Genomic DNA, 27,863 nt, shown 5'->3' on the forward strand with positions numbered 1-27,863 from the left:
ATTAAGGATTATGTGATGCGCCCCAGTGAAGCTGTTTTTAGCGTATAATAAAGCTTTTTAGCCAAGTTAAACTGTCAACTAATTGGACTGATGGACCTATACTCGGAAGAGTTCGACTTGGGTTTTTCTAATACAGAAGTATTTTACAGGGCTTTCCAAAAAAAATCACAGCATTGATGTATAAATTGGAGGTTCGCCGGTATATATATATTGAAGTTGGAGGAAATTATACTGAAAATTTTAATTAAACTTATAAATCTGTTTTCCGCTGTGTTTAGTTTCAACGAAATTATTGAACATATAATCAGACATCTGAAAACCATGAATTATTTAAAATAAAACGTGAAATCGTACAGTTAACTCACTATTTGTTTAAACTAAAATGCGTTATCTCCAAAATAAAACAACATAACCATAAATTGCCGTTAAAAACAAGCGAAATTTAGATAACATTCCTGATATCTTGCACGGGGAACGATTGTTAGTGTCGTAACCGGGACATATCGTACTTCGCCGCGATCAAAACTAATCCTCTCTTGCTCCATTGCTTACATAATTGTCGGGGGACCTACATGTCGATGAGTAGTATTAACGACAATTGAATCGTGTTGTATCTCGTGTCAAAGATCGTCGGTTTGTTACCACTTCTGTTTACTGGAGACGGTCGTGCTGCACAATTGTTTTTGTGTTTACTTGAGGATAAGGCCGTTAATTTGTCTCTGTTCCTGATAAACGGGAAATAGGTCGATTGTTCTCATACAACATATGGTTTAATGTCGTTTTTGTGAGTGAAAGTATAACTAAGTAAGTCCCAAAAGCACATTTTAAGTACTAGTTTTCATTTGACTTTCATTTGGCCTGTAAGGTCATGTCGCCCAATAAATATATTTTACAATAAGATAAGATTTAAGGCTTTAGATAAGGTCTTTAATGAAGGAACAATTAAAAACCCTGTGTTTTGCAAAATAATTAGCACGTATTATGTTTAACTATTATTTGATAAGAAGACAACTACAAAAATGCAAAAGTATTAATTTATAAATGCAATATTTAATGTTATTACTGAAGGTTAAACTAAATATTTTATTTCATAACAAGGAAATTAACTATATTACATATTTTATTTATTAAGGATTATTACAATATTTTTATATGTACTGAATTATATATTTCATATATTTTATATCGCATATTTAGTATTTTATTGTAATACATTTACTAATAAATTAATTTTTATCTGTATTATTACTAATTTAAAAAAGTGCGATTTTATATGTTGTATTTAAAATGATTTTTGTAACTAGGAATATTTTATAACTCCCTTTTATATTGATAGATATAATTTGACTTTCAATCAACCTTATGTTATGAAATATATTATTTATACGAGCGATATGAACATCTGACACCCAATATTTCTTATATTTTAATGTTGAACTTAATGTAGAAGATGGTAATATTTTCTTCACTCCGTACTAAAGATCTCTTTTATATACTGTTTAACTGTGTATACAGAAGAGTTATTATCGTAAAATATAGCAAGATTCTTTTTGTAATTGTACCCCAACCATGTATGATATTTTTGTGAAAATAATATAAACAAGACTACTAAGTAAATATTGAGTTCTATTAAGTTTGTCGTTTACATGATCTTTTACAATCTTCTTTAATTCTTTGCTGATGATCCCTTACCATATTCGACTGTGGTGGATGGTATCGTGATTATCGTAGAAAAGACGTTAAACTACTCAGCAGTATTAGTCACAGGCAATTTTAGAAGTCTGCGCGATCACATATTTTTAACTTCCTATATTTTTATTTATATTATTATATTTTAAGCTAACTATTTAATTAAGACTTCGAAAAAGGAGAAGGTTCTATGTTCGGCTATATATATATATATTTATATATATATATATATATATATATATATATATATATATATATATATATATATATATATATATATATATATATATATATATATATACAGCCGAACATAGAACCTGGGGGAAAGGGGTGAAATTGACGGAAATGATTAAAATTCATGAACATGTAAAAAGTTTTCACATATTTTTTTTCTAAAATTATCAGATATTTGTGTATAATCTTATTGCTGAGCTGATGTGACGGAATATCAGAAGTCGTTCACTGCAGAAGCCATTCAGTTTGCTTTATAAGCACTAACTATAGTATATAAGACCTCGTAAAAATATTGTAGAAAACTGCTGCTATGGTGTAGTGGTTAAAGCGTTTAGCTCCCAAACGGAGGTCGCGGGTTCGCTTCCCTGCGAGGTCATTGTGATTTTTTGTTGGTATTTAGTTAGAACATTTGTCAAATCACCTAGGTTAGGTAGCGCAACCCGGGGCTTGAAGCGCTGCTTATTTTCAATCATGGTTTCTTTATTCTCATACGGGCTGCAGATTTACTTGGACATTGTAATATTAAATATAATAACTACGTAATTTATAGAGTAAATATCTGAGAGTAAAAAGAGAACAGTAAAATATTTTTAACAAAAAAATTGATTCTACTTCAAAAAATAATTAACGAACTCAACTAAAAAATAATCATAACATACTTATATATTTAACATAAAAAAAACGTTTTAAAATAAATTATGTAAATAATAATCGTTATAATAATTAAATAAAAATAAACAAAACCTTATTTAACCTATCTACTACACGTATTTTATATTCTACTAGATAGTCACAAATTAGCTTAATACCTATCCAAACTTATTTATCTATTTATAATATTATTTTAACTACTACCAACTGATCAGTTTGAAGCTGGTGTGTGAAAATTAAATTATGCACAAAACAAATTAATATGTTGCTCAGTAAGTATGGTTATTTTTTACTTATTAGTGAGTTCGTTACTTACTTTTTGAAGTCGGTTGTTGTTATAAATAGTTTTGTACTATTGCGACTATTATGTTGATTATGTTGATAATTGCTAGTTTCGAAGACACATAATAAAGCATATCATAAACCAATAATTTACCATTATTTTTAATGGCTCTAATGAATCTCTCAGATATATTATCAAGTAACTTATTTAATATGGCGGATGTAACTTTGGACAAGGAAGGCTGCACTCTTTATTTAAGTGTACTTCTTAATGTTAATATTGAGTCCTTAATATTTAAAATAATGTTTATCATCAAAGTACTTTCTAGCGGTCTTGTTCTTTTTTGCTCCTTGAATTTGTTTGCAATAGAACAACAATAGAAAATATATATAACTGAGCTATGAACTGAATTTAAGGAACTTAAGGATCTCAAAATCTCTTTATGGACTATAATAATATCAATCACAGTAAGATATATTAAATAAACATTTAACTTCATAACAGGGAAATAAAATAGGTCATATAATATTATCTGTATTTTCTGTTTTATCTATATATAGATATTATAGTATTGCGTATCATGATTTAACGAATGATAATATTTGATATATGTAATATTATATAATATATAATACACATACTCAATTCTAAAGATGTTTTTTTATTTAGATCATTAAAATAATTTTATGGAATGGTTGACGGTATATTAAAAATAATTAAAATATTAATTATTGTTTTATACAAAGTTAATGAATTATTACAAGGTCACGCAGATAAGTTGCTATATATGAAAAAACACTTTAACATCAAATATACACTTTTTACTCACCAAGACTTGATAGATTAGTAGTATTATAATCGAAGTTACGGCTTTAATAAATTTAACACTAAAAAGGTATCTTATATATAAAAACTGCAGTTATCATCAACAGCAAAATTGCAGCCATGTTGCAACAGCAGTATGCGGTAGCCGGAAGAAAGAATCAAGAGATTCGTTATAGTTATGATCTTTTCTAAACTTGAAATCTGTAACTACCAACTGTATATTCAGTTGCTTATTACAACAGAGAGATAAAAAAGATAAAACATTCTATATTTACAAATTTCGATAAAATATATTGGATCATGTTTGTGATTTGCCAATTCTATGGCTATATTTTGAGCTATTTACTATTTCATTATTTATGATTTAAATTTTTTTTAATTTAGAAAAAAAAAACGATAGTTACTTTATGGGTACATCTATTATCAGAATATATTTCTTATAGATTTAACTTATTCAAATTTAAATTCTATTAAATGAATAAAATATGATGATATACCAATAATTGTAATGACTTTAATCAAATAACCAGAAATGTTAACATATCTACTTAAATAATAATATAAACTATATTAGCTAAATTCTCTTCTCCGAGCCAAACGAAACAAAATTAGATTGAGCTAGCCTGGTGGCGCAGTGGTAAAGGCGATGAAACGGTCCTCTTACTGTTACGGTAGCCGCGGGTTCGAATCTTGCTGGGACATGGTCGTAAATTTATGTTTGCGATTGTTGAAAATTTGTGAATGTTCTAGGCAAGAGTGCATCCGACAAGGAAAATGATCCCAGTCACGCCAGTAACCAGGCTGGGTAAGACCGGATGTCTTCTGGGATCATTTCTAAAGTTGGTCACTCGTCAGTCGGTAGGCTTAATGCTGAGGACCGTGGTTCGGAGCCCACGTCAAAATGTGGGTCCAGTCCAGATAAACCCATAGTTGGTAAAAGGAGACTTTAAAATATATTTAAAAAACTCATTTGTCGTCAAATATCGACATATTTAAATATGCATGTTCTCAATGGGTTAATAATATAGCACATCTTGTTTATTTATCGTGTTTTAGTACAAATATGATAGCCTCTCCAGTCTTAATCTGATATAAAAGAAATTTTACGTTACATATATTCCTATATATAGTTAAATATAAAATGCATATTAATGCTTTATTTTTGATTATAAAACATTCAATATATAAAACAACCAAAAACAAACATTCATAAATTAAGAACACTAATATTTATATTTATATCAGTAGAAAATTTAATAGGTGTTGTTTAGACAATAGTAGTTGAACGAAGCTATTACAGTGGATGGACAATTTCCTCTATCCTCTATTATTGTTAACTCAATTTCAAATGATTTAGATAATTCTTTAAACTGATATAAAAGAGTTTTTAACTTCAGCAGATTTATATATTAAAATAAATTATATTAAAAATAAAATATACTTAATAAAATAAAAATTACGGTTATTTACTATTTAACCAAACAAAACGTTTAACATCAATGCCTAATAGTAGATATTTTTTAGAAAAAGTGTTATTTATGCCCTTTTTAAATACGCTATGAATTAGTTCCAAAATCTAATATTTATATATGAAATTAATTCTGTATAAAAGCTAACTGATTGTTGCACAATTTGTTGTAAAACAGAGAAAACTCAAAATAAATTTAGTAAATAAATCAAACAAATTATTTGTTGAGAGTTAAACGGTTTAAACCGATTGTTAAAAACAATTCTTAACTTAATTACGAAAACATCCAACATCCACACATTCGTCATTGAAATTATTTAAAATAACATTATTTATCTACGTCGACCTTAACATTAAAAAGTTACTCAATATAATTTCATGGTTCTAGCCGTGTTTGGTTGATTAATTTTTAAGCTACCGTCTGATATTTCGGAGATTAGTTAGTTAACTATGTATTCAACTAAATCGTCGTTTATTTATTTCTCATTATTAAGATACGGTATGTCATTATAAAGTATAACATTTATAGTGATCACTAATAATGGAATGATCGATATTAACGATAAATAAATCGAGTTATATTTCGGGTCAATTTTTCGTATAATTTAATTTAAATGTGTGAGTTATTCAGTTGACTGCTTTCGGGTTAAGTGTGTTTTATTTAGAATAGTATTACAAAGACAATTGGATATTGTTATTTGGAAATACGTTACTTTTAAATCGAGTTTGTATTTAGGTGTTTGTAAAAATTAGTTAAGGTAAGTTTATTTATTGAAAATTTTAATTATGTTTAAATATTATATTTTATATTTATTGTTATTATAATTATAATTAATATTTATTATAGTATGTGTAGTAATAGCAGTTAGTTACAGGTGTTGGAATTTTTACTTATTGGGCGCTTTTTTGAATTACAAAATATTTTCCTTTAACTTATATGAGAAAAATTATATGTTAGAATATTATGCCTTGCTACTTATTACTTTTCGAACATATTTCTATATTTTTATCAAATCGTTTTATCATTCGTTCTCTAAAACAACTACTCGTTTAATGTAACCCATAAGTCGACCAACTTTTGCAGTCTTTGTAGGATGTGGACTATTAGAAGTTTCCACAAATATACAACAGTATTGTCTTGTTAACAAATTGGTAGTCCAAGCGTATTAAGTTTAATTAGTAGCGATCCTCAGTTATGGATTACTCAATTTTATTACGCAGTTTGTTGTACATACACACTTCTAATTCACTATCATATGGAGACTGAATCTGAGATAATATCAGACCCATTAATCTATGTTTGTGCTCATTGTTGGTTCTAGTGCAAAAATTATTTAGATGTTTCTTTGAAGTGGCAGGTCGTGGAATTAATATCCTTAACTTCCCATGACTTCATAATTGAATTGATTGATATGAATTTTCATATAGAAATTATTTCAATTCTTTATTATTGATATTGTTGGCTGCTCTGTTTCAGTCTTGACTTGCCGAATTATTTAACGAAAGCTTGCTTTTGACTTTATCATAATCATAAATAGTGAAGTAAAACTCTCTACAAAAACATTATGAATCAATTCCAACACAATATAATCTAATATTATAATAAAACTATATATCTATGTAGCTATGTAACCTTATAAAAATTAATCAACGATTAATCGAGGTTCGACTAAAATTAAAAAACCAAAAACACATTTTAAAATATAGATGAGCTCAATTTCAATTGAATTTTATATAATATTTAGTGTTGAAGTTTTAATTACTTTTATATTTGTAAAAGTTTAGGAGAGAAAAACATTTCTAATGTGCTACTTTTAGTTTTCTGATTTCTCTTCTATTTTTTCTGATTGATAAACTTAAAGTCGCATATCTCTAGCAACACTCATTCAATGAAGTTTGAAATACTATAGCGCCTTTGAAAATAGATTAGTCTTTAAATAGTCTAAAAATATAGACTATTTAAACTGTTCAATCTAAAGTAATTATAATTTTAAATGAAAGATTTAAGAAGATAATTTTTGTAGTATATAGCGTTTTACTTCCGAAGTAGAAAAATAGTAATGCACGCGAGTGTCAAAATTGGTTTAATCGTCATTGAAAAAATCGAAAAAATTCTTTAAAATAGCAATGGGGATCAACATGTTTCATATATCTTCATCATTACGCTACCGTATGTCGATCATAACTCAGTTTTTAATCATTTGGAAGTTAAAAAATTTGTAAAATCAAGTAAAATTGGGCACATTTTGAAACGGATGATTGAATGAAATGTAGATTAAATACTGCAATTATAAGCAAAAAATATCGTAGTTTAAATTCGAAGAAAGTTCACAAACAACAAAGCCCGCATTGGCCAAGAAACTACTTGGTAGGGTTCGAAAGGAATTATTATTCATCATACGCTGCTTTCGATCCTGATACTATTGGGACTGAGACAGGCAATTGAAAAACGGCCAGAATTGATCAATAGGGAAGATGTAAAGATATTAGTTTTGTTGCTCAGAAATATCATAAATTCTACAGAAACGGTAAAATGGTTTTACTTGATATTGACGTAACAAAAGGCATGGATAAAAACGGAACATATATTATTCAATAGTGTTTGAAATTTATATCAATAATACCAACATATGAAAAACATTCTCAATTTACCAATTAACAACGAAATTTCTTTTTCTTCATACCAAATGAGTGATTCCATAGAGTTGATTCAACACAATAAGCAACTGTTCGTTTATTTTTCTTTTGCCTTACATATTTTTACACATTATACTATAATTTGATATTTCTAATTATGGAAGCTGTTAGTATCCGCCTTTCCATTACATTCTAAGTATATTTTCCTTTCCGTTTCATGAAGTTTTAGATAGAAAATGAAGGTCCCTCTTTATATTCCACAGTGAAACGATTTCGGAATCTTTAAACGCAATACGCATATGTTGAAACTGACAGTAATGTGAGAAATTACAAATTCAATATTATAACAGATTCTAACATTTACTTGGTATATTTACCAAAATACTATTAGCGTCATCTATTATATAACGTTACCAATATATTCTGTTTGAAAACAAGGATGTTACTATTTTCTATCTTAGCTCATTGAGTAAATTAAATTAATATCTTATGATGTATAATTTATAAATTTTAACATAAACCGTTAGTTATACGATTACTATGATAATTTTCAGTTTTTAGATAATTTATATATATTTTTTTATTTAACTTATTATGTTTATAATTGATAAATTAACCCCAATAGTCAACCCAATATGTTGTATTGAAGGATTTTTAGTACTATAACAAATAAGATATGTGCTATGTATATTTGAATATCTGAATACTATCGAGAAACAAATCTTATATACAATAGAATAGAATATAGAACAATATAATGTTATCAGCACAATTTGTTAGTAAATAGTGATAGCAAATTTATTTACATACTATGTATGGTTCTGGACATTTTGGTTGAACAATGCTTTGATTTTACGTAGATAGCGCTTAGAGTCAGCTTTCCTGTATCGATTCAAAATCCCTTAATTATTATATTATACTGTTTCTTATGAACACATAAATGCTATTTAATTATATTTAATAATTTATTTATTTTTAAAAATTTTATTAATACATTCTTAATAGTCGTTGCCGAATAACCTACAATTTGTTTATATACTAACTTAAAATCTAGGTCTATATTTGGATCTCACCGATTCGTACTTAGTTTCTATGGATACTGATTACTTTTGTTAAACGAGTCTCTCCAAAGGGCTCTTTGTGATTATCTATACTTTTAATCAACAACTGGTATCTCAAACTCTCTATTCTAATTTATATAATGGTAAAAATATATTTTTACAATATGTTTTTTTATATCCCAAATCCAGTTCTTTTAAAAATTTTTCTTTATAATGGACTCCTTCCAACGGATTCTTTGCATCGAGATTCATTCCAATATACTTAGCCAAAAAGCCTTAGCATTATTGTTATTTGGGATTTTTAGATTCATTGTTATTGATGTATGTTTGATTATATGTAAACTCAATATACACCGAATTACTTTGCTCGTACTTTTTTGTTTATGTAACTAGACTCATCTTACAACACTGTTTTGATCAACTCGATAATATATATTGATTTATAATAAATTATTATTTCAAGTTCTTCTTGTAAGTCTTAATTAGGCATCTTGTTATATAGCTAATTACGAAGTACGTAAGATATATTTAGAAAAACACGATATAATATGACAAACATTAATAAGCAAAAACAAAACAATCTAAATTAATGTCATATAAGGTCAAATATCGATATGAATATCAGCTGTATATAGCAACTAATATAATTAAAGTCAGTACTGATCAATCAATAGAACTATATATGGTTTTGACGATAAATAGATATTAAAATGTTATATAATATACAATATATAACAGAAATAGTATAGAAAGTAATATAAATATACATATATATATATATATATATATATGTATATAATGTAAATATGTATATATATATATATATATATATATATATATATATATTAAAATACTACTGGTGCGAAAATTAGTAATATATGTTCTTTTCTTGGGTTATATTTTCATTTAAAGATTTCATTTAAGTAAAAAGTTTTTTTTTATTTCTTGAAAAATACAATGATGGCTTGCAAACTTTCTAAACAAACGTTTTACCTGCTACCTGCTGTTTATTCTTTTTATTAAAATTGAATGGTGCAACGAGTGAGATATCTAGATATAAGCATTCAATTTATTCGGAATAGATGGGAATAGACCTTCAGTGTCGTTTTGTATCTCCGTTCAGCAAGTCTTGAACTTGTTATTATTTCGATATAATTATTTCCTTAAATTAAAGTAGTATTTTAAAGTAAATTAAAATTTTTGTTTTTTAAATGTTTTTTTTTTTGGAATGTTGGGTAACTTCATCGATAAGCATTGATAATTGATCCAAGAACATTATAGTGCCACCCAATAGCCACAGTCAATAGTAATTAATATTTTTGATTTTAGTTCAAGTTAGTGATATCTTCCAACTAATTAGTACAATTGTTTAATTATGAGTCTGGTTTTCTTAGCTATATTTAGTCGGATTCTTCATCACACACGCTTTTTTGTAAGTGGATTAATGTGGAAGATGCAAATATGTCATATTCTGGTATGGACTCTTGCTGCCGTGCGTAAGGGCCATTCATTTTAAGGCTATCTAAATGGTGAGAGATCAAGATGGGTTTGATCTGTTTCCTAATAGCAAGTTGTATTTTCTTTCTTTGGCAATCGTTTTACAGTTTGAACAAAAGTTTCGCAGCTGAAGCTGTAAGGGTACTAAAGGGGGATTGGAGGTGCTCAAAGACCGTTAGCTATCAACTATTCCAAGAAAGAAACATTCAAGCTTTGAAAACCACCCCTAATCCGTAGATTCCTGGTACAGGCATCATGGTTCATGGTGTATTAACATAGTCTACTGGAATTTGGACAAAGGCTTGCAGTTGAGAGTGAACGGCCACCAAAGGCTGATTGTAGTAAGTGAGTTTCTTAGCCCGTAGACTATTGGAGTTATCAAAACCTGGATATTGTTTCTATAGAGGGACACCATGAAAACTTGAATTGAAATAGTGCCATTTCGAAAATCTTTAAAGGCAAACGATAGTCAAAAACAATTTTGCAACTATAAGCTATTCAGACTAGATAACAACCACGTAAATTCATGTGGTCGTTTCTATTAGGAGGGAGGTGTTATATACTGTTACTGACTTGATTATCGCTGTCGTAAACAAAGGCCATCTGTCTTAAGAATACCTCAATGGTGAACAAGTTAGATGGGTTTGATATGTTTTCTAACAGATAAAAACACTCATTGTCGCTTTGTATAGCCATCCAAGTCGTCTCGTCTTTTTTTTTAATAAAATGGTTTTTGAAGCAAATTAATAGATTTTCTGTGTTTACACTTCTGTTGGGTGTGTTAGTATTTTCAAATTTTATAACTTATATAGTTACCGTTAATTATATTTAATTATAACATTAATATACTAAATTAAGAAATATATAAAAACACTCCATGAAAAATATGTATTACATCCAAACCATAATATTACAAAAGAAAAAAATTGGTTTAACACTGGAAAAAAGTTTTTTAATATCCACCTACCTGCTTACTTAACATAAAAAATTCTGAAACTGAAATGAAAAGCACCCGAAAAATATAAAGAAAAATATATTTAGGTATTATTCTGTTTGTCTTTTATCATCATTTTCGGGCGATAATAATATTTTGTTTTCGTTCTTTTTTTTCAGATACAAAAATGAAGTTGGTACAGTTCATGCTTAATACTGGAAAAATAAGATTGGGCGTAGTAAATGGCGAGAAAATCATCGATTTAAATTCGTACGCCCATTGGGTGCCTAATGATTTGGTGAAGTTTCTACACGAACACGAAAAAGCTTTCGACAAACTCAAGGAGTAAGTAATGTAAAGTTATGTTTTATTCATAAAAACAATTAATCATATGTAATATAGATATAAATTAAAAAATTTTCTTAAACAATATCCCCATGTATACAAGTATTAATAGGTATTTATAGGGATTAAATGAAATAAATGAATTTTTAAATAGTAATAATAGGAAAATATAATCTTTATTCAAACTTCTGAGTTTTCGGGGCCAAAAACAGAGGTGATTTTCACAAAGTTTCTACAGCCTTTACTGTTGCCGTATGTAATATACTTTTTCATATGAATATATTTATAAGTTAGGGCCTCCGCATAACATACATACTTACATGTAACAGTAAGTGGTTGAAAGATAGAAACCGATCAATGGCTTTTGCTATACATAATCTTTCGTCATCTATATGGTTTGATGAGAGCTATATTAATGACTGATACTTTGTTCCAATCTAGAACATATAAAAGTATTATGTTCAATAAAAAAGAAATAGCACCTTGCCCGATTTTTTTCGGCCTATTTTATATTTAGATAGGTTCCCAGCTTTTATTTTTACAAAATATTTGAGTTAATAGTAGAAGAAATAAAGTAGAAATAAGATACAGTAATTATGAAAGGCTTTTCAAAGATGGTCTTAAAAACACAACTTTATTAATAAACCTTACAATAACCAAGAATTAAGTTCAAAACAATTATCACTAATACAATTAATCACTTAAACAACTTATTCGCACTTCAATTGTGAACTATCTTACTGACTACGCCAATTATGAAGGCTGTTTATTCATGAGCAACTAACTGTTTAGACTAACTGATACAAAGCTGACTTTAACTTCGAACTACGAACTCGAACTTAGAACTGCGAAGTCAAATTTAGAACTGAACTGCGATTTGGTTCGTAGGTCTTTTATATGTGGGTTTGTTTATCAATCTGCATTCCATCAATTCCTATTGATATTTACATACGATGTTTATTGACTGGGCACATAACTCTGTGGAAGAATTCAACAAATTTTCAATACATCCTGTCACTGACGTTTCACCTTCATTTTGAGGAAAAAAGTGCTGAGTGATCTTCTTTGTGATGTTGATTTGCTATAAAAGGTGGAACTTCTAGGATCAAGATTATAACTATGAGAAAATACATTAGCCAAACTAGTGGTCTCATAAGCCTTTTCTAATGTTTTCCTTAAAATTAAAAACTTCTATTTTATATCATTATAAAGAAAGACAACAATAAAATTATGGGAAAATATATTTCATATAATAATATATAATATATAATTTAGCAATATAATCTGTTATTGGTCTACTTTATCCATCATTACTTCCCAATTATCAACAGCTATAAAATGCCCTTTAGCTATCTCAAAATGTACCTGTTCTTTGTCGGTGACCCTTTTACCATCATGATTTTTTTAATCTTCAGAAGTATCTAGTTAATTAATTATTTGTTAAGAATGATCTCTTAAGCGCTTAATTATTTAAAACAAATATATACACCTTTAGATATGTTCTTTGAAGAAGCATGTGATCTCATTTTTTGAGTAGCTTCCAAGATTTTAACAATATTTTACAGCTACTGTTGAAGTAGAGAGTATGGTCCCTTACTTGTAAGTGATAGTAAGCGACTTGTCCGACATTACAATGATCGTTGAACCACAATATAGTTATTATAAACGACGTGGTAGACCTATAAATGACATGCTATTGCAGATAAATTAAAATGTCTACATTGATTATTTTCAATCAGTTCAATGTTTTGAAGAAGCATATTTCCTCAGAGTAAAATTTAGCTCTTCCTGGATAATGGTTGAGATGTTTAAATTAATACAAATGATGATCCTTTTTATCTTCAGAGCTTTTACTAATAGCGTTCCATATTCATGATTAACATATTGTTTTCAACACTAAACATTGTAATTTACTACAACCACTAGATTTATAGGGTTAGTGCGTTTTACTGTAACATTTTTTATCAGAACAATTCTAATTCTGCTTCTACTTGGGTAATTTTGTGCTATTGATTATAAATTGTTCAAATTTAATTAATGATCTTAGTATACACTATAATCCCTATTATTCTTATAACTTCAGTAATATTTATTCCAACAAACGCATAGTAAATATATATCTTTGTTTACTTTGTATTTTAATATGAGTATGGAAGAAACATATGTAAAACGTAATAATAGATTTTTCCACCTATAGCACGAAACAAAGTAATAATCCTATTTAGTAATAATTCAATTTGTTTCATGCAGTACAAAGGGATTGACTTTTTCTCATTAACATATGCTTTTTAATTTAATATCAAAAAGCTGCTTCTATAGCTTGTAAAGCAGAAATATGCTTAAATATATAAAATATTTTCAGTGGTACTTAATCACAAAATATTTATAATAAACGTATTATATTGGACAAACTGGGCATGATACACTTGTTACATATATAAAAGGTATTAATTTCCAACAACAAAAAATAATGAGATCCCAAATCAGAGTAAATGATCGATACTATTCGCAATGATCTATACCTAATGAACAGATGAAAACCTTTAGTTTAGTTGGTTGGAGAGGGTCAATGTAATACCAATAAGAGTTGGCCTCCTTGGGGTATTTTCTCTGAGGTCAATTGTTATTAGTATCGTACTGGCTTTCTTATGCATCTTCAATGACAGTGTATGTATATGATATGACCTTTAATTTCTATTTTTTGATTTTTAAGTGGAAACTCAATCAGAAATTAGAAATTATTTTACTTCTTGCTGAATAAGTGTTAACAAATGGTGTTTCTGGAAAATTAAAATTAATTATAAAAAGAGTGATTTTTTATTACGATTTCATGATATCAGATTTATTAGCTGCTGGAATAGGAAACACATATCCAAGTTGTCTTTTAATTAAAAAAAAATGAAGATGTACTTTGTAGGTTTGAAAACACTAATGTTTTTCTTGGCCTAATGTCAGTTTTTATAAGTTTGATGGCTGATTTTGGCGCTATTAGTCGAATCGTCCAGTCACCATCTTCTTGAATGGTAAAGTATATTCGAATTCGCTTTCGTTTGGATCGAAGCTTTATTCTAAATAGTCAGAAAATGGTTCAGCTTTTAATTCATTTCTGCTTGTTTGATTTCCGTCAGGTCCCATCAAGTGAATCTAACTTGAATACATGATCGTTTTGGTTTTTGATTGCTTTTCAGTATGTAAATAATAGTATTTTGTATCGCTTGTTAAATCTAGAAAATAGTTACGAGGGGGAATTAAGTGTTCAGTCAATCATCACTAATTAACTTGGCTATAAAAAATACACCGCAGTTTTGACAAGGAATATATTGGAAGAAATTCGCTGGGAAACCCTCGAGCACCCCCTTGTAGCCTTGACTTATCACCTTGTGATCAATTTTTGTTTACTCTTGAAATAATCACTTAGAGCTTGAAAGCAATGAAGAAGTAGAGGAGTATGTGCGCAATTGATTAACAACTCGCCGTCAAACTTTTTGTATTCAAGGAGAAATATTCAAGCTTCCAAATCGCTGGTAAAAGTCTACAGACTGCAGAGTACGGAGGTGACTACATTGAAATACGTTAAATGTTTAGTTTGTGTATACCACTGATTAATAAATTTGTTATACAAAATTACCGTTTATATTTGATTTCATCTCATATTTATGGACCTGTTCTTAGCTTCCAATGTTGTTTTATCAATTCTTATGTTATATTGTTTAAGCTATATTTATTTTGGGCCTTTTTGTTGTATATTTTCATTATTTTCTATTTTCAGCTACCATCTGCTTAATTTCTCTGGGATAATTATTGCCTTGTATCCTTGCTTATGTTGCCTTATATATATATATATATATATATATATATATATATATATATATATATATATATATATATATATATATATATATAATTCTTCCGTCTGTGTATATTTTACTGAACTTCTCCTAAATAATAGGACCGATTTTGATGGAGCTTTGTGTGTTTTTATATATTCGAGAATGATTTGGATTCACTACTGGACCTGTTAGCTGGCGATTCTTTTTTCCCTTTTAAACAATTATCTCATTCATTATAAAAACATATCACAAAAAAATCACCAATTCGATGTTATGGTGATAGTTGGATGTTGGAAGTGAGATTTTTCGAACTCGAAAACTAGAACCAATCTTGAGAGACGGATTGAAGTTCATGGCATCGAATAGAATCGTCTCATATGCTAGGGACTAAAAATTGACAGAATTTGTAAAGTTGTGTAATTTTTTCTGTTCTTTGTCCAAGAAATTCTCTCTATTTAAGTAATTTTTCTTCTTTACTTTGTACAACAGTTAGTGTAATCCTATTTCTGCCTCAATTAATTGCTATCGCTGTTACTTGACAATTTTCTTGTTTCTTAATAGCGAGAAATACTATGTGGGAAATGTAAAGTAAGCAACATAACAAAATACAAATAAGTATATTTCAATATGAACACAAATGTTTCGATAGTTAGACGATATCGCTGTTGATATCATCAAAGTAACATGTCATCCGTCGGTACACCCCTGTATGAATACTCAATATAATTAAGTATGCCTTATTCAAAAGGGAGGAAATTTTCGATGGATTAATAGACTGGGCTGATATTTCCGTCGGGTATGCATATTTTACACCTTTGGGGAATAATGTATCGTGTCAGGTAACGGAACTAAATATTATTTTTAATTTACGAGCGAAATGTATTTTATGTCGAGACATGTATATACTATATTGATACCGGAGTCCTATTGATTCATATTTGTTGACGTTGATTTATGCACTGTATGTGGTATCGAATATATTAATTATACTTATATATGTCAACGATCGAATTGGCATATTAATAATGGATAGGATTTTAATGCATATTGATCTTTTATTTTTTATTATTTTTCTCAAATCCATTAATTATTATTACTACAAATACTTTTATATTAATATGATAACATTAACAAATGAAATATTACCATTAATCTGTATAATTATTATGTGTAATTTTTACATATTTTTTATAGAACATAAAAAATAAAATTATATTTTAAATTAGAAATTCGAGATAAAATTAAACGCTTGTATAATTTGTAAAGTAGAAATGGGCGTAAATATATAAAATATTTTCATTAGTACTTAAAATCATAAAGTATTTCAAATAGATGCATTATGTTATATTGCTATTACCATATTGGTGCATCGTGAATAAAAATAAAAATTTTCGAAAATTAAAGGTTTGGATTAAATTTGTGTTACCATCAAATATGCGGTTTTTAAAATTATTTAAAAAGCATGACAAACTCTGTGGAAGTGGAAGATATATAAAGGTATCAATTTCCAACAAGTAAAATAATTAATAAGATTCTAAATGTGATTAAATGAACTATTCGATTAATTATTATCACTAGAATTAGAGAGTTAAGCAAATAGAAGCTTACTCTACAATAAAAGAAGCTAAAGCAGGTGTACCACAAGGAAGTGTACTGGGACCAATGCTTTATCTACTTTACACTTGTGATATACCACAAATAGAAAATATCACGATGAGTACATTTGCTGATGATACTGCCATTATAGCTGTCGGAGACAATAGTGAAGAAGCCTAACGAAAATTAAACAGGCAAGTAAGTGACAATATAAATAATTGGACACAAGCTTGGAAAATAAGAATTAATGAAAGTAAATCTGTAGATGTGCAGTTCACCTATAAACAGACCGTACAAGCACCAATAACATTAAATAACACTATCATTCCATATAGCAACAACGCTAAATATCTCGGAATGAATCTCGATGCAAAACTTCGCTGGAATATAAAAAAGAAAAGAAAAGAACTGGAATTGAAATATAGGAAAATTTACTGGCTAGTTGGAAGAAAATCACAATTATCAGTACATAATAAATTGCTATTATATAAGCAAATATGGAAACCTATATGGACATACGGAGTTCAATTATGGGGATGTTCTGTAGAGAGTAACATTAATAAAATACAAGTTTTTCAGAACAAAGACCTAAGAGGTATCGTGGATGCACCCAAATACTATAGGACTGATTACCTACATCGAGACCTTCAGATACCGACAGTCAGTCAAGAAATCAAGAGAATTGCAAGGGGGCATGAGGAAAGACTCCATTCTAATACTAATATTGAAATACTGCAACTTGTGGATACCACCAGAACAGGACACAGACTCAAAAGATTCAAACCATCTGATCTTGTGTAGTGTTGTGTAGTGAGGTTCATATATTAAAAAAAATTCAGCAGTGACATGTATAAACATTATTTCACCAGAGACTGAGTTAGGGCCGATGGGTCCTCCTAGTTATATACCTAGATTTAAGTTAGCATAAAGACAAATTGTAGGTTAGATGGAAACGACTAGTAAAAATGTATTAATTAAATAATAAAAAAAAAACTAAAATTAGAATTGAAATATGAAAACCAAAATTTATAACGAGACAAGATGTTTTAAAGCAGTAAATTTACAATACTACAAGCTGAAAACTATAAATTTTGGTGTCAAAGTTTCATGCTTTGATGAATTTAGACTCAGGTCTCATGTATAACAATAATTTGTAGATCAGCTAGAATTTATCTGAGCAGCCATTTTCAAACACTTGCGCCAAAAAAATGTTGGAATATGGCCTTGCGTTTACCAAATACCATTTAAGTCAACATATAAATAGGTATATTTGAATCAAATACTATATGGATAAGATCGTGAGGCGCACAACGGCATCAAAGCTTACACGGTACTATGAAGTCACTGTAATTTTTTAAATCATATAAATATTTTGAGGGGCTAATTAAGACAAACATTTAAGAGATTTTAAAAAACGAAACTTTTTAACGAAATCATACTCAACTCAACAAATCTGCTCAACAAATATGGTTGTAAATATTGAACTTATAAATAAGAATATGTTTGGCGCATCACTGACTTGACTGAGTTTCTGGCAAAAAAACACTGAAAAATTATGACGTGAGATGAAAAGCCTATTTTTTAGGAAAATCTTAAAATTCAATCGGTACGTTCTAGACAAACCTGCAGATACACGGTAATACATGACTTGAAATGGATAAATGCCTCGGAGCCTGCAAATTTATTTCTATTATTATTGTAAGGGCATTTGAAATATGACAAAAGATAATGAAAAGCAAAGGGCAGCATTTCCAAATTTAAGTCCGCGGTTGTCTATTTTTGTGATCTGTCTCCCAAGGCGCGATTAGTTGTGTAAGGTTCTGTTCTAATTGACATCCAAATACATTCCTAAATTCCTAAAAACTATAAAAATATGAAAGAAATCTAAAAGAGGATCAGTTTTTAACTTCAATTTTCAATATCAAAAGACCCAATTCACTATTGAAGCCGAGAACAATTTGGAGATTCATTTATTAGGCGTTTTAGTTCGACGAAATGACAAACACAGGATATAAGGGAATAATTGTATGGGATTGTCAGCAACAGATACCTTTAGATTATTTTTTTTGCAAATTTGCAATTTTTTTGCTTATTCCTTTAATTTGCAAACTAACGTTCTCCAAAAAGAATATTAATAACGAACAAGAAGATCCTATACCCATCTGCTATAAAAATGAAAACCGAAAAAACTACAGACAAAGACATTTTCGTAGCAGTCTCTTTGCTTCATCAGGTAATAGCAGATCTCATTGTCAGGGTACTAAAGAAACACAACATCAAATATATCTTCAAACAAAGGAAAGATGAAGATTACTACTCCCCATTTATTATGGAAAAGTGTATATAGGAAGAACTATGATCGTGGGATGTACACATATACTGGGGATCAAAGCCAACCCCCAAGATTATTTAAGTGAAATTAATGAGGAAGTGTTGAGATTTGTAAACCCAACAAAATCTTATAAGATTATAAGATATATAATATGAAGAGAACTTTATCATTAGAATTCCTGCATTGAAGATGATGATGAAGTCTGTAATGACATTGCGAAACATTGGCTAGTTTTGAAATAGTAGTTTTGATTCGTAATATAATTTCTGCCAGTATGTGCTAAATATCGCAGTCCTTATAGTCGTTTATGATCTTTTAATTTTTTTTTCAATTTATGATTAATTGCGGACCTATTATGGTAGATAATGGTAGTGCATATTACATTATTTTGTAGATAAATATTTTTTTTTAAATCAATCTTGCATATAAATTTGATGCCTAATAATTTCTTTTGGAACATAGATTATAACTATTTATGTTAGCATCTATTAACATAGCATTTCATTTTCTGCGACATTGTATTTGCATCAAATATTGTGAAATTATCGTATTTATCAACAGTTCTCCAAATTTTTAAAATTTTTTGACTTAAATCAATAATACGGGGACTGTCCACTTTTATGTACTGTAAAATATATTTATTAGTGAAACAATTAATGTTGTAAGTATTTATATGGGTTATTCATATCAAATTATTGAAAGTGGGCTACAGTACGGATGTGGAATTTTAAGATGTCATTGAACCTATTTTATTTCTCGCTCTACATTAATTAATTAGGTTAATTTAAATTTGTATACCAGCTATGATAAAACTACAGAACAATAAAAGCATGGCCTCGTATTAATATTAGAAATAGTATTAATTTTTAATAACAATATAAAAAACGAATAATAAATGTTAAAGAGTATATAATTATAAAAATTGCCAAATAATTTGAATATTTATGATGTATGTTAAGCTATGATTAAAATACAAATGTAGTTTATTTTACAAAAATGTTTGTTACACTTTAGCAACCTAATTAGTTCACAAGCAAGCACTTAATACATCAGTTCAGTGCAATAAAATGCTGTAAGTGCATTAACAGACGGAGGATTCCACATTTATCGATCCAAATCCATCTAAAAAAAATAATTCGCATTCTTTTGTTAAGCTACTGATTTCTACATTGTCTAATGTCCCATGTGGTATATAACAACTCACCAACAGATGAGGAATTAAAATTCTAAGCTATTCTATAACGGTTAATATTTTTGCTATTTTAATTTTAATTTTTGCTGCACTATTTAACAAATGTATTACTTGGAATATTCCATTGGTGATCCGCTAAGATTACTAATTTTATTTATTATTATTTAATAATTATTCAGTATGTGCTTATATAATAGCAATTTGTTATGTACTGATAATTGTGATTTTCTTCCAATTAGCCAATGCATTTTCCTATATTTCAATTTCAGTTCTTTTCTTTTCTTCTTTATATGCTCCTTCCAGCGAAGTTTTGTATCAAGATTCATTCCGAGATATTTAACGTTGTTGCTATATGGAATGATAGTATTATTTAATGTTATTGGTGCTTGTACGGTCTGATTGTAGATGAAATGCACATGCACAGATTTACTTTTGTTAATATTTACTTTCCAAGCTTGTGCCCAATTATTTATATTGTCACCTGCCCATTGTAATTTTCGTGTGGCATCTTCATCATTGCCTCCGACAGCTATAATCTCAGTATCATCATCAAATGCAATATTGTAAATAGTACGCCATTGTAATATTCACCATTTGTGGTATATCACATGTGTAGTGTAGATAAAGCATTGGCCCTGGTACACATCTTTGTGGTACACCTGCTTTAGCTTCTTTTACTGTAGAGTAAGCTTCTTCTTCTTTAACTCTAAACATTCTCGCTGTAATGTATGATTTTAGTAGTTCGGTATATTGTTTTGGAAACATTTTCTGTAGTTTATGAACAAGGCTTTCATGCCAAACCTTATGGAATTCTTGTGCTACATCTAAGAATATGGCTGAGCATACTTTTTTACTTTCGTAGGCTTTTTCAATAACATCTGTTATTTTGTGAACCTGGTCAATTGTTGAATGCCTGTTAATAAACCCAAACTGGTGTGTTGGTATTAGGTTTTTTCTCTCTAATATATGATCCGTTTTATTCCTTTCAGCACAGGTTTTTCAAAAACCTTAGATATTACTGACAGCAGTGATATAGGTCTGTAGGCATTTATTTCGTTTGATGACTTCCCAGGTTTTGGGATTATTATAATTTACGCCATCTTCCAATTGGCTGGGGCATGTTTTAATCTAAATGCTGTATTGATCAAGTTGGTGACTTTTATAATTCCTTTTCTTGGTAGTTTTTGCAGTAATTCTCCTATTATTAAATCATAGCCTGGTGAGTTCCTGGGATTAATGTCAATTTTAATAGCCTTGGTTAGCTCTTTCGGCGAAAATTCAATCATAGAATTTCCATTTTTTATGTTCTGAAAATTATGTTCAATATTAGTTTCGTTAGGTTTGAAAGTTTTTTCTAGATATTCAGCAAATGCTTTTGCTTGTTGGTGATTGTTACATGCCCAATTCCCACATAGGTCTCTTATAGGTGGACTGTGTAGAAATGAGCACTTTAGATATTTCGTGGCTTTAAGATTACTAATAAAACCTGAAGTTAATCATAAGTTAATACCACTAAAATATATAGAAAAGTATTTATAACATTTAGTATTACCTCTAGTGCAATTATGTACTATGTCTCTTAAGTAAGGACTCTAAAGTTAGTTTCTGATCTGGGTTCGCCACACATTAAGCCAAAAGCTGCTGGGGTAAATCTAAACATGTTTTAAACAAAGAGGACCGACAATTCTTCTTATTCTAGAATTTTGTTAATTTATGTTAGGATGAAGTTGTTATCAATATGTCGTGTTTTTCTTTCATATACCTTCCTGTATATACCTTCCGATAAAGCAGACCCATTAATTTGCTTTCTCTACCAAAAATTTAAAATGTAACTTCGCACGATCATACTGTTTTTAATAGTTTTTCCCTAAACTTGCCATAACTGTTTAATAGTTCTGACAACACAGGAATAACCGAGAGTATCCCAAAATTATTAAAAAATTGTTGTGTACAAAGTGCTTAAAATTAACTAGCTTTGGTTAATAATGTTTTAATATATTCACTTTCCGTTTGAATGTCGCTTGAAATATAAAGTAGGGATATCCTGTACAGCGCTGCCAGATTTTGATTTTAAAAATGGCTCGTCCATGGTTGATTTACGTACAACAGAAACGAAAAATAATCTACCGTATAAGAGTTGGACTTGGCAACACGTCGGCCAGAGCCTAAAATATTTACTTATATATTTTGTGTTAACAACCTACTATCCTGGTTGGTTGATTTGGGCGTATTTCGTTACATACATAGATTTTAGACTACGCTTCAGCCATGGTTTGGCAACATTTTCACTAAGCCGATTTATACATAGATAGATTACAAAATATAGTTCTCCAACATATATTCTTAGATAAATACAGGTCACTGACGTTCACATTACCTCATATATTTTTTTAGGGTGGCCGAAGACCCAAGAAACGAGAGCTATCCTTTGAATAAGGTCCATCTACTACCTCCGATCAAGAGACCCGATAAAATTCTGGGTATCGGTCTTAATTATGTGGATTACTGCGACGAAAATAAGTTATCTTATCCCAAGGAGCCGATAGTTTTTAGCAAATTCGCATCCACCATTATTGGACCTTATGATAAAATAAAATATCCAACATGTAGTAAGGTAACCAACTTTAACTAAATGTAATATTTTCATAAAAAATTATCAGGTTAGGCCTTGAATTAAGATTAACAACAATTTAATTAAAATTAAATTTAAGTAGTAGTTTTAACATTTTAATTTTTAAAAAATATCATATTGAATCATGAATATTATTTGATTTAAGATATAAACAAAAAATAATTAGTCTTAATTAAACTGTTATTTTGATGGAAAAACATTTTTCTATAAATTTTATTTCCATTATTGTTGCTATATTAATTTTTTTTTGGTTCGTTATAAGCTATTAATAAATCAGCGTGTTGTTCGTTAAATAACATAAATCCAATCTTATGAAATAGGTAGATTATTAATAATTTAATTAACGTTTTTTTTTGAATTTGGCTTATTTAGTTATTAATTTTGAAAAATTAATATTCAGTCAAATATAAAATAATTAATGAAAAATTATGTAATAAAAACCCTTAATCATATATTTCTGAAAAATAATTTGAACTAAATAATTTAAAAATCAAAATTATTTGTGTTACAAGGTGCCTCAAAAACTTTGAATATGACTTAATTGTGTTTTATACACATTTATTCAATATCTTATACACGTTTTTAGGCTGTTGATTGGGAGGTTGAATTGGTTGTGATTATGGGAAAAGTAGCAAGAAATGTAAAAGCAGAGGAAGCATTCAACTATGTCTTCGGATACACTGCAACTCAAGATCTGACAGCCAAAGACTGGATGACAAGGAATGGTAAACAATAAGAACAATTGTACGTATTAACTTTCTAATTTCATGTTATAAATCGATTTTAGGTGGCCAGTTTCTACTATGTAAAAATATGGATCATTTTTGTCCATTGGGCCCGTATATTGTTACCAAAGACGAACTAAGTGACCCACATAACGTTAACATCAGGACTTGGGTCAATGGAGATCTGAAGCAAAATGGAAACACTCGAAATTTGATTTTTAAAATTGATAAGCTAATAGAACATCTATCAAGGTAACAATAATGTCATGTTTAATTATTAAGTTAGTTGTTAGTATTTAACATTGTCTAGATTAATCATTTTATATAGTCATTATTATATTGGTTAGAATTTCAAGGGTCTATAATCATCAATAAATTTCACTATGGCTAACACTTTGTCAGTAATTATTTGATCTTAGAAGTGTCTAGTATTAAACTTCACTATTTCAAATCTTGTCGTACCCAAATACGGATGTCTCTAAAACTTTTATAGGAGTAGGTACTGCAATACATCATAGGTTTCAAAATAATTCTTTAATTGCCCTCTATTTCCACTATAGTTAAAGTTGAAATGTTCGCAATAAAGGAAACCTTAAACCTTATAAAATCACTTGATAAGCATGCTAAAACCTGGCTTATATACTCTGACTCAAGAAACTCGCTTCAAGCTATCGATGATGATTCCTCAAATCCGCTAGTGGTGCCTTGGTGGTACGGTCTGGTTATATTTAAAAAAAAGAACATCATATTCGTCTGGATTCCCAGCCACAAGGGCATACCTGGGAACAAATTGGCCGATGACCTCACCAAAATGCTTTTGCGAGTGGTTAATAATTTGTAAATGCCTTATGAACACCTTGCCGCATTTATAGATCGTAGGATAGACAACCTGGTGTAATTTGAATGGGACCTGCTGGAAGAGGAAAACAAGCTTTGGTCCATTCAAAAGGACTTTTTTTCATCTGGTACCTCGTTAGGGAATAGATATTTGCAAGTAAAATTAAACTGACTACTGATTTTACATTGCCAATCTACCCATTACTTCCTAGTGTAACAAACTAAGAGACCTCTGTGATATTTAATAAAGCGGCATTTTTATCAAATTGTACCTGTTGAACTCACAAACTTAAACGGATTTTTTGTAACACGTACCATTTTAAAGTAATGATAAATTAACTTACTATAAATAAACACAGATGGCATTAATTTAATAAAAAAATAGTAATATGTATTAACAAATAGGCAATGAATCAAAATAGTTCAGGTTTAAGTGGTCAATAGAAGAAATGAGCCATATATTCTGAAAGAAAATGACGAAATATTTATTTTTTCTCTTGTGAACATTATAACACTCTATCATTACAAACCAGCAGTATTCTGCTAATATTTTATTATTCAATCTTCCTTGATAATGTTTTTCTATCTCTTTTATATCCTGGTGAAAGCGTTCACTTTTTCGTCACTCAACTTCCGAAGATTATTTTAAATTCTTGTAACAAGTCATTCACTAAAAACTCGGTATTTTAGCTTCGAAATTGTCTAAAAATCCATGAATTACTTTCTTTAGAGATAACCAGGCCGCTAAATCTTTCGCGGTAATATTTTCATCGAATTGCTTGTATTTTATAAGTTTCATTATCGATGTCCCAACAAAAATGCCTTTTTTTAAATTTAGCATTACTTAATATAGAGAAAACAGAGAGAAATCTAGAGAAAAGGCTAAAACTAATTTAATGTTTTCATACGGTACTTAAAATCACTGAACGTATATAGTAGGTATGGAAGGATATCGGTTGCCATTACGGAGTAGTACAGCTTTTAAGCGGAAGTAGTATTTACACTATTATTTTGGAACGTGACGTGTTACACAACCATATCTAGACAACGTTTTTAATAATAGAATAAAGAATTCAAAACACGTAAATTTTATTTATGTTAGAAATATTTTGTTACACCGTGTTATTCAAACAAGTTATGGCTTATCTAATTCATTGAGGAATATGTTGTTGGCTCGAAACCAGATTGTTTGCTTTCCTCAAAGAAATCGTTCTGTATTTTAATAAATTAATAAATAATTATAATAAATAATCTTAAATAAAATAATTCTAATAATTATTGGTCCGTATTGATTGCTTCCCAAACAGGCGTTGGGACCTATCGACTGAAAATAGTCGAAACAGTCGATAGTCAAAAAACTAGCGACTGAATATAGTAACTATTATGTAATTACAATTTTCAATGTCAAATGCACGGTTCGCAGGTACGAATTCCTTCCTGTATAGGTTCCGAGGGAAGAAAGGACGGAGATAATTGCTTGGTTTAGTTTATTTTAAATGTGCTTATTTTTTCCTATAGTACCGAAAGTGAGACGGAGATATACACATTTATTTTCGTACTAATTTTTAAAAAGAGAAGGAAATAAATAATTGCTGAATACTCTTACGTTGCAATGAATAATTTCATTCTAAATGAAGTAGAATTATTTTTAAATTTGAATGTTCTGTGAATCTGTAAAAAGGAATTGAGTAATGATACCCAAATATTTTATCGAATTTTAATAATATGATAATCGCTATAAAACTCAAAATCTAGATGCTAAAGATGTACAATAAACATAAATACCAATCAAAAGCTAAACTGCATCATTCTACTGAAATATTATAAAATAATAAAAATAGATATTTATCCGTCTTACCTGCTGATAAAATAAACCTTAACCAAAAAATGTGGCGGCCATCATTATTTTCTTGTATGTTTTATTAGCCAAGAAAATAAATTGTTGAATATTAAAGAAGAGTTTTTCTCAGAAAAATCAGAAAATTTATTTATTAGAAATATTGAATATAGTTTTTCATGTGTTTACCTTTAATTTTTTTACGAAATAATACGAAGTGCCACTAAAAAACTTCTTCAATTCGCTTCGAATCGATGCAATTTCTGGAACCTTTCGAATATAAATTTCAAGTTTTCAAGATTTTAGGAAAGAAATTTTGCCTATCAAAACGTTTGTACAAAAATCGAGACTGTTAAAGTCAATAAAAAAAATTCATATCAAAAAAAAGTCAATACCTAAAATAATTGCCATAAGACAATCAAAATATTTTAGTATTTTAATATTTATCATTCAACAATCAAAAACAACAATTTTAATTTTTTTGTCCTATTACATTAATAATATTGAAAAATAGCGTTACCTAATGTTGCTATATTAATGTACGATATAATGTTATTTACAAGAAAACTACAAAAAAATTCCATATATATTACATATAAATCTATATCAGTAAATTCGGCACAATTTTTTCAAGGTCCCAGCTAGGACAAGAGACCCAGAATGTAAAATTAGTCGAATGAAACTAGCGGAACCAAAAATAGTAAATAAACGTACGACTAAAACAGTCTATAGTCAATAGTGATAAAATCAGTCGGACCGAAAATAGCGACTGAAACAATCGATAGTAAAAAGTAGTCAATTACTAAACAGTCCATAATCGTTTTCAGTCGATAGTTCCCAACGCTACTCTAAACCAGTAATATCAATCATTTAAATTAATTTTAGGTTATTAAAAAATATGTTATATTATTTTTCAGTGTGATGACTTTGCTTCCTGGCGACATTATCTGCACGGGTACGCCGGCTGGTGTCGGTTCAACCAGAAACCCTCCAGAATTCCTAAAACCGGGCGACGTCCTGGAAACGGAAGTAGAGGGCGTGGGGCGCCTGAAAAATGTCGTTATCGACTCGTACTAAGTTGAACGTGACGCTCCTTCATTCGTGTATTACCGTACGCTCACTTATTCTCATCCAAACCAAAAATAAAAACCTGTATATAAATAAATGAATAAACAAATATGCTACGTGCACAGTGTTCTCTTTCTTTTCGCTTTTCCCGAACAACCTTTTCAGCAAAAACGAAGAAATGTGCCAGGGG

The 27,863-nt window shown here is 29.0% G+C and overlaps 2 protein-coding genes across 7 annotated transcripts in view; one reads left to right on the top strand and one right to left on the bottom strand.

Moving 5' to 3' along the window:
• Positions 1-27,863, bottom strand: part of LOC143206585 (putative G-protein coupled receptor CG31760) — a 337,104-nt gene that overhangs the window by 108,697 nt on the left and 200,544 nt on the right. The window lies entirely within an intron of this gene.
• LOC143206588 (oxaloacetate tautomerase fahd2, mitochondrial) lies at positions 503-27,793 on the top strand. Of its 4 annotated transcripts, none has more exons than XM_076419197.1 (6): positions 503-804; positions 11,459-11,624; positions 22,969-23,188; positions 23,793-23,931; positions 23,994-24,183; positions 27,523-27,793. In XM_076419197.1, the coding sequence occupies exons 2-6, from the start codon at positions 11,467-11,469 to the stop codon at positions 27,680-27,682; spliced, it is 867 nt and encodes a 288-aa protein (XP_076275312.1). In that variant the 5' UTR covers positions 503-804; positions 11,459-11,466; the 3' UTR covers positions 27,683-27,793. The 4 variants fall into 4 exon arrangements, with proteins under 4 accessions (XP_076275312.1, XP_076275313.1, XP_076275314.1 ...); XM_076419198.1 differs by lacking the exon at positions 503-804 and adding an exon at positions 5,596-5,908; XM_076419199.1 differs by lacking the exon at positions 503-804 and adding an exon at positions 10,561-10,686.

The sequence above is a fragment of the Rhynchophorus ferrugineus genome, unplaced genomic scaffold (genome assembly GCF_030347505.1).
Source record: "Rhynchophorus ferrugineus isolate W39M unplaced genomic scaffold, kcgeb_rfMv2 rfM1, whole genome shotgun sequence".
Lineage (NCBI taxonomy): Eukaryota > Metazoa > Arthropoda > Insecta > Coleoptera > Curculionidae > Rhynchophorus > Rhynchophorus ferrugineus.

Coding starts and splice junctions, on each gene's coding strand:
- LOC143206588 (XM_076419197.1), top strand. CDS start 11,467: ATGAAGTTGGTACAGTTCATGCTTAATACTGGAAAAATAAGATTGGGC. Junction 23,189..23,792: donor AATATCCAACATGTAGTAAG/GTAACCAACTTT, acceptor ACACGTTTTTAG/GCTGTTGATTGGGAGGTTGA. Junction 23,932..23,993: donor AGACTGGATGACAAGGAATG/GTAAACAATAAG, acceptor AATCGATTTTAG/GTGGCCAGTTTCTACTATGT.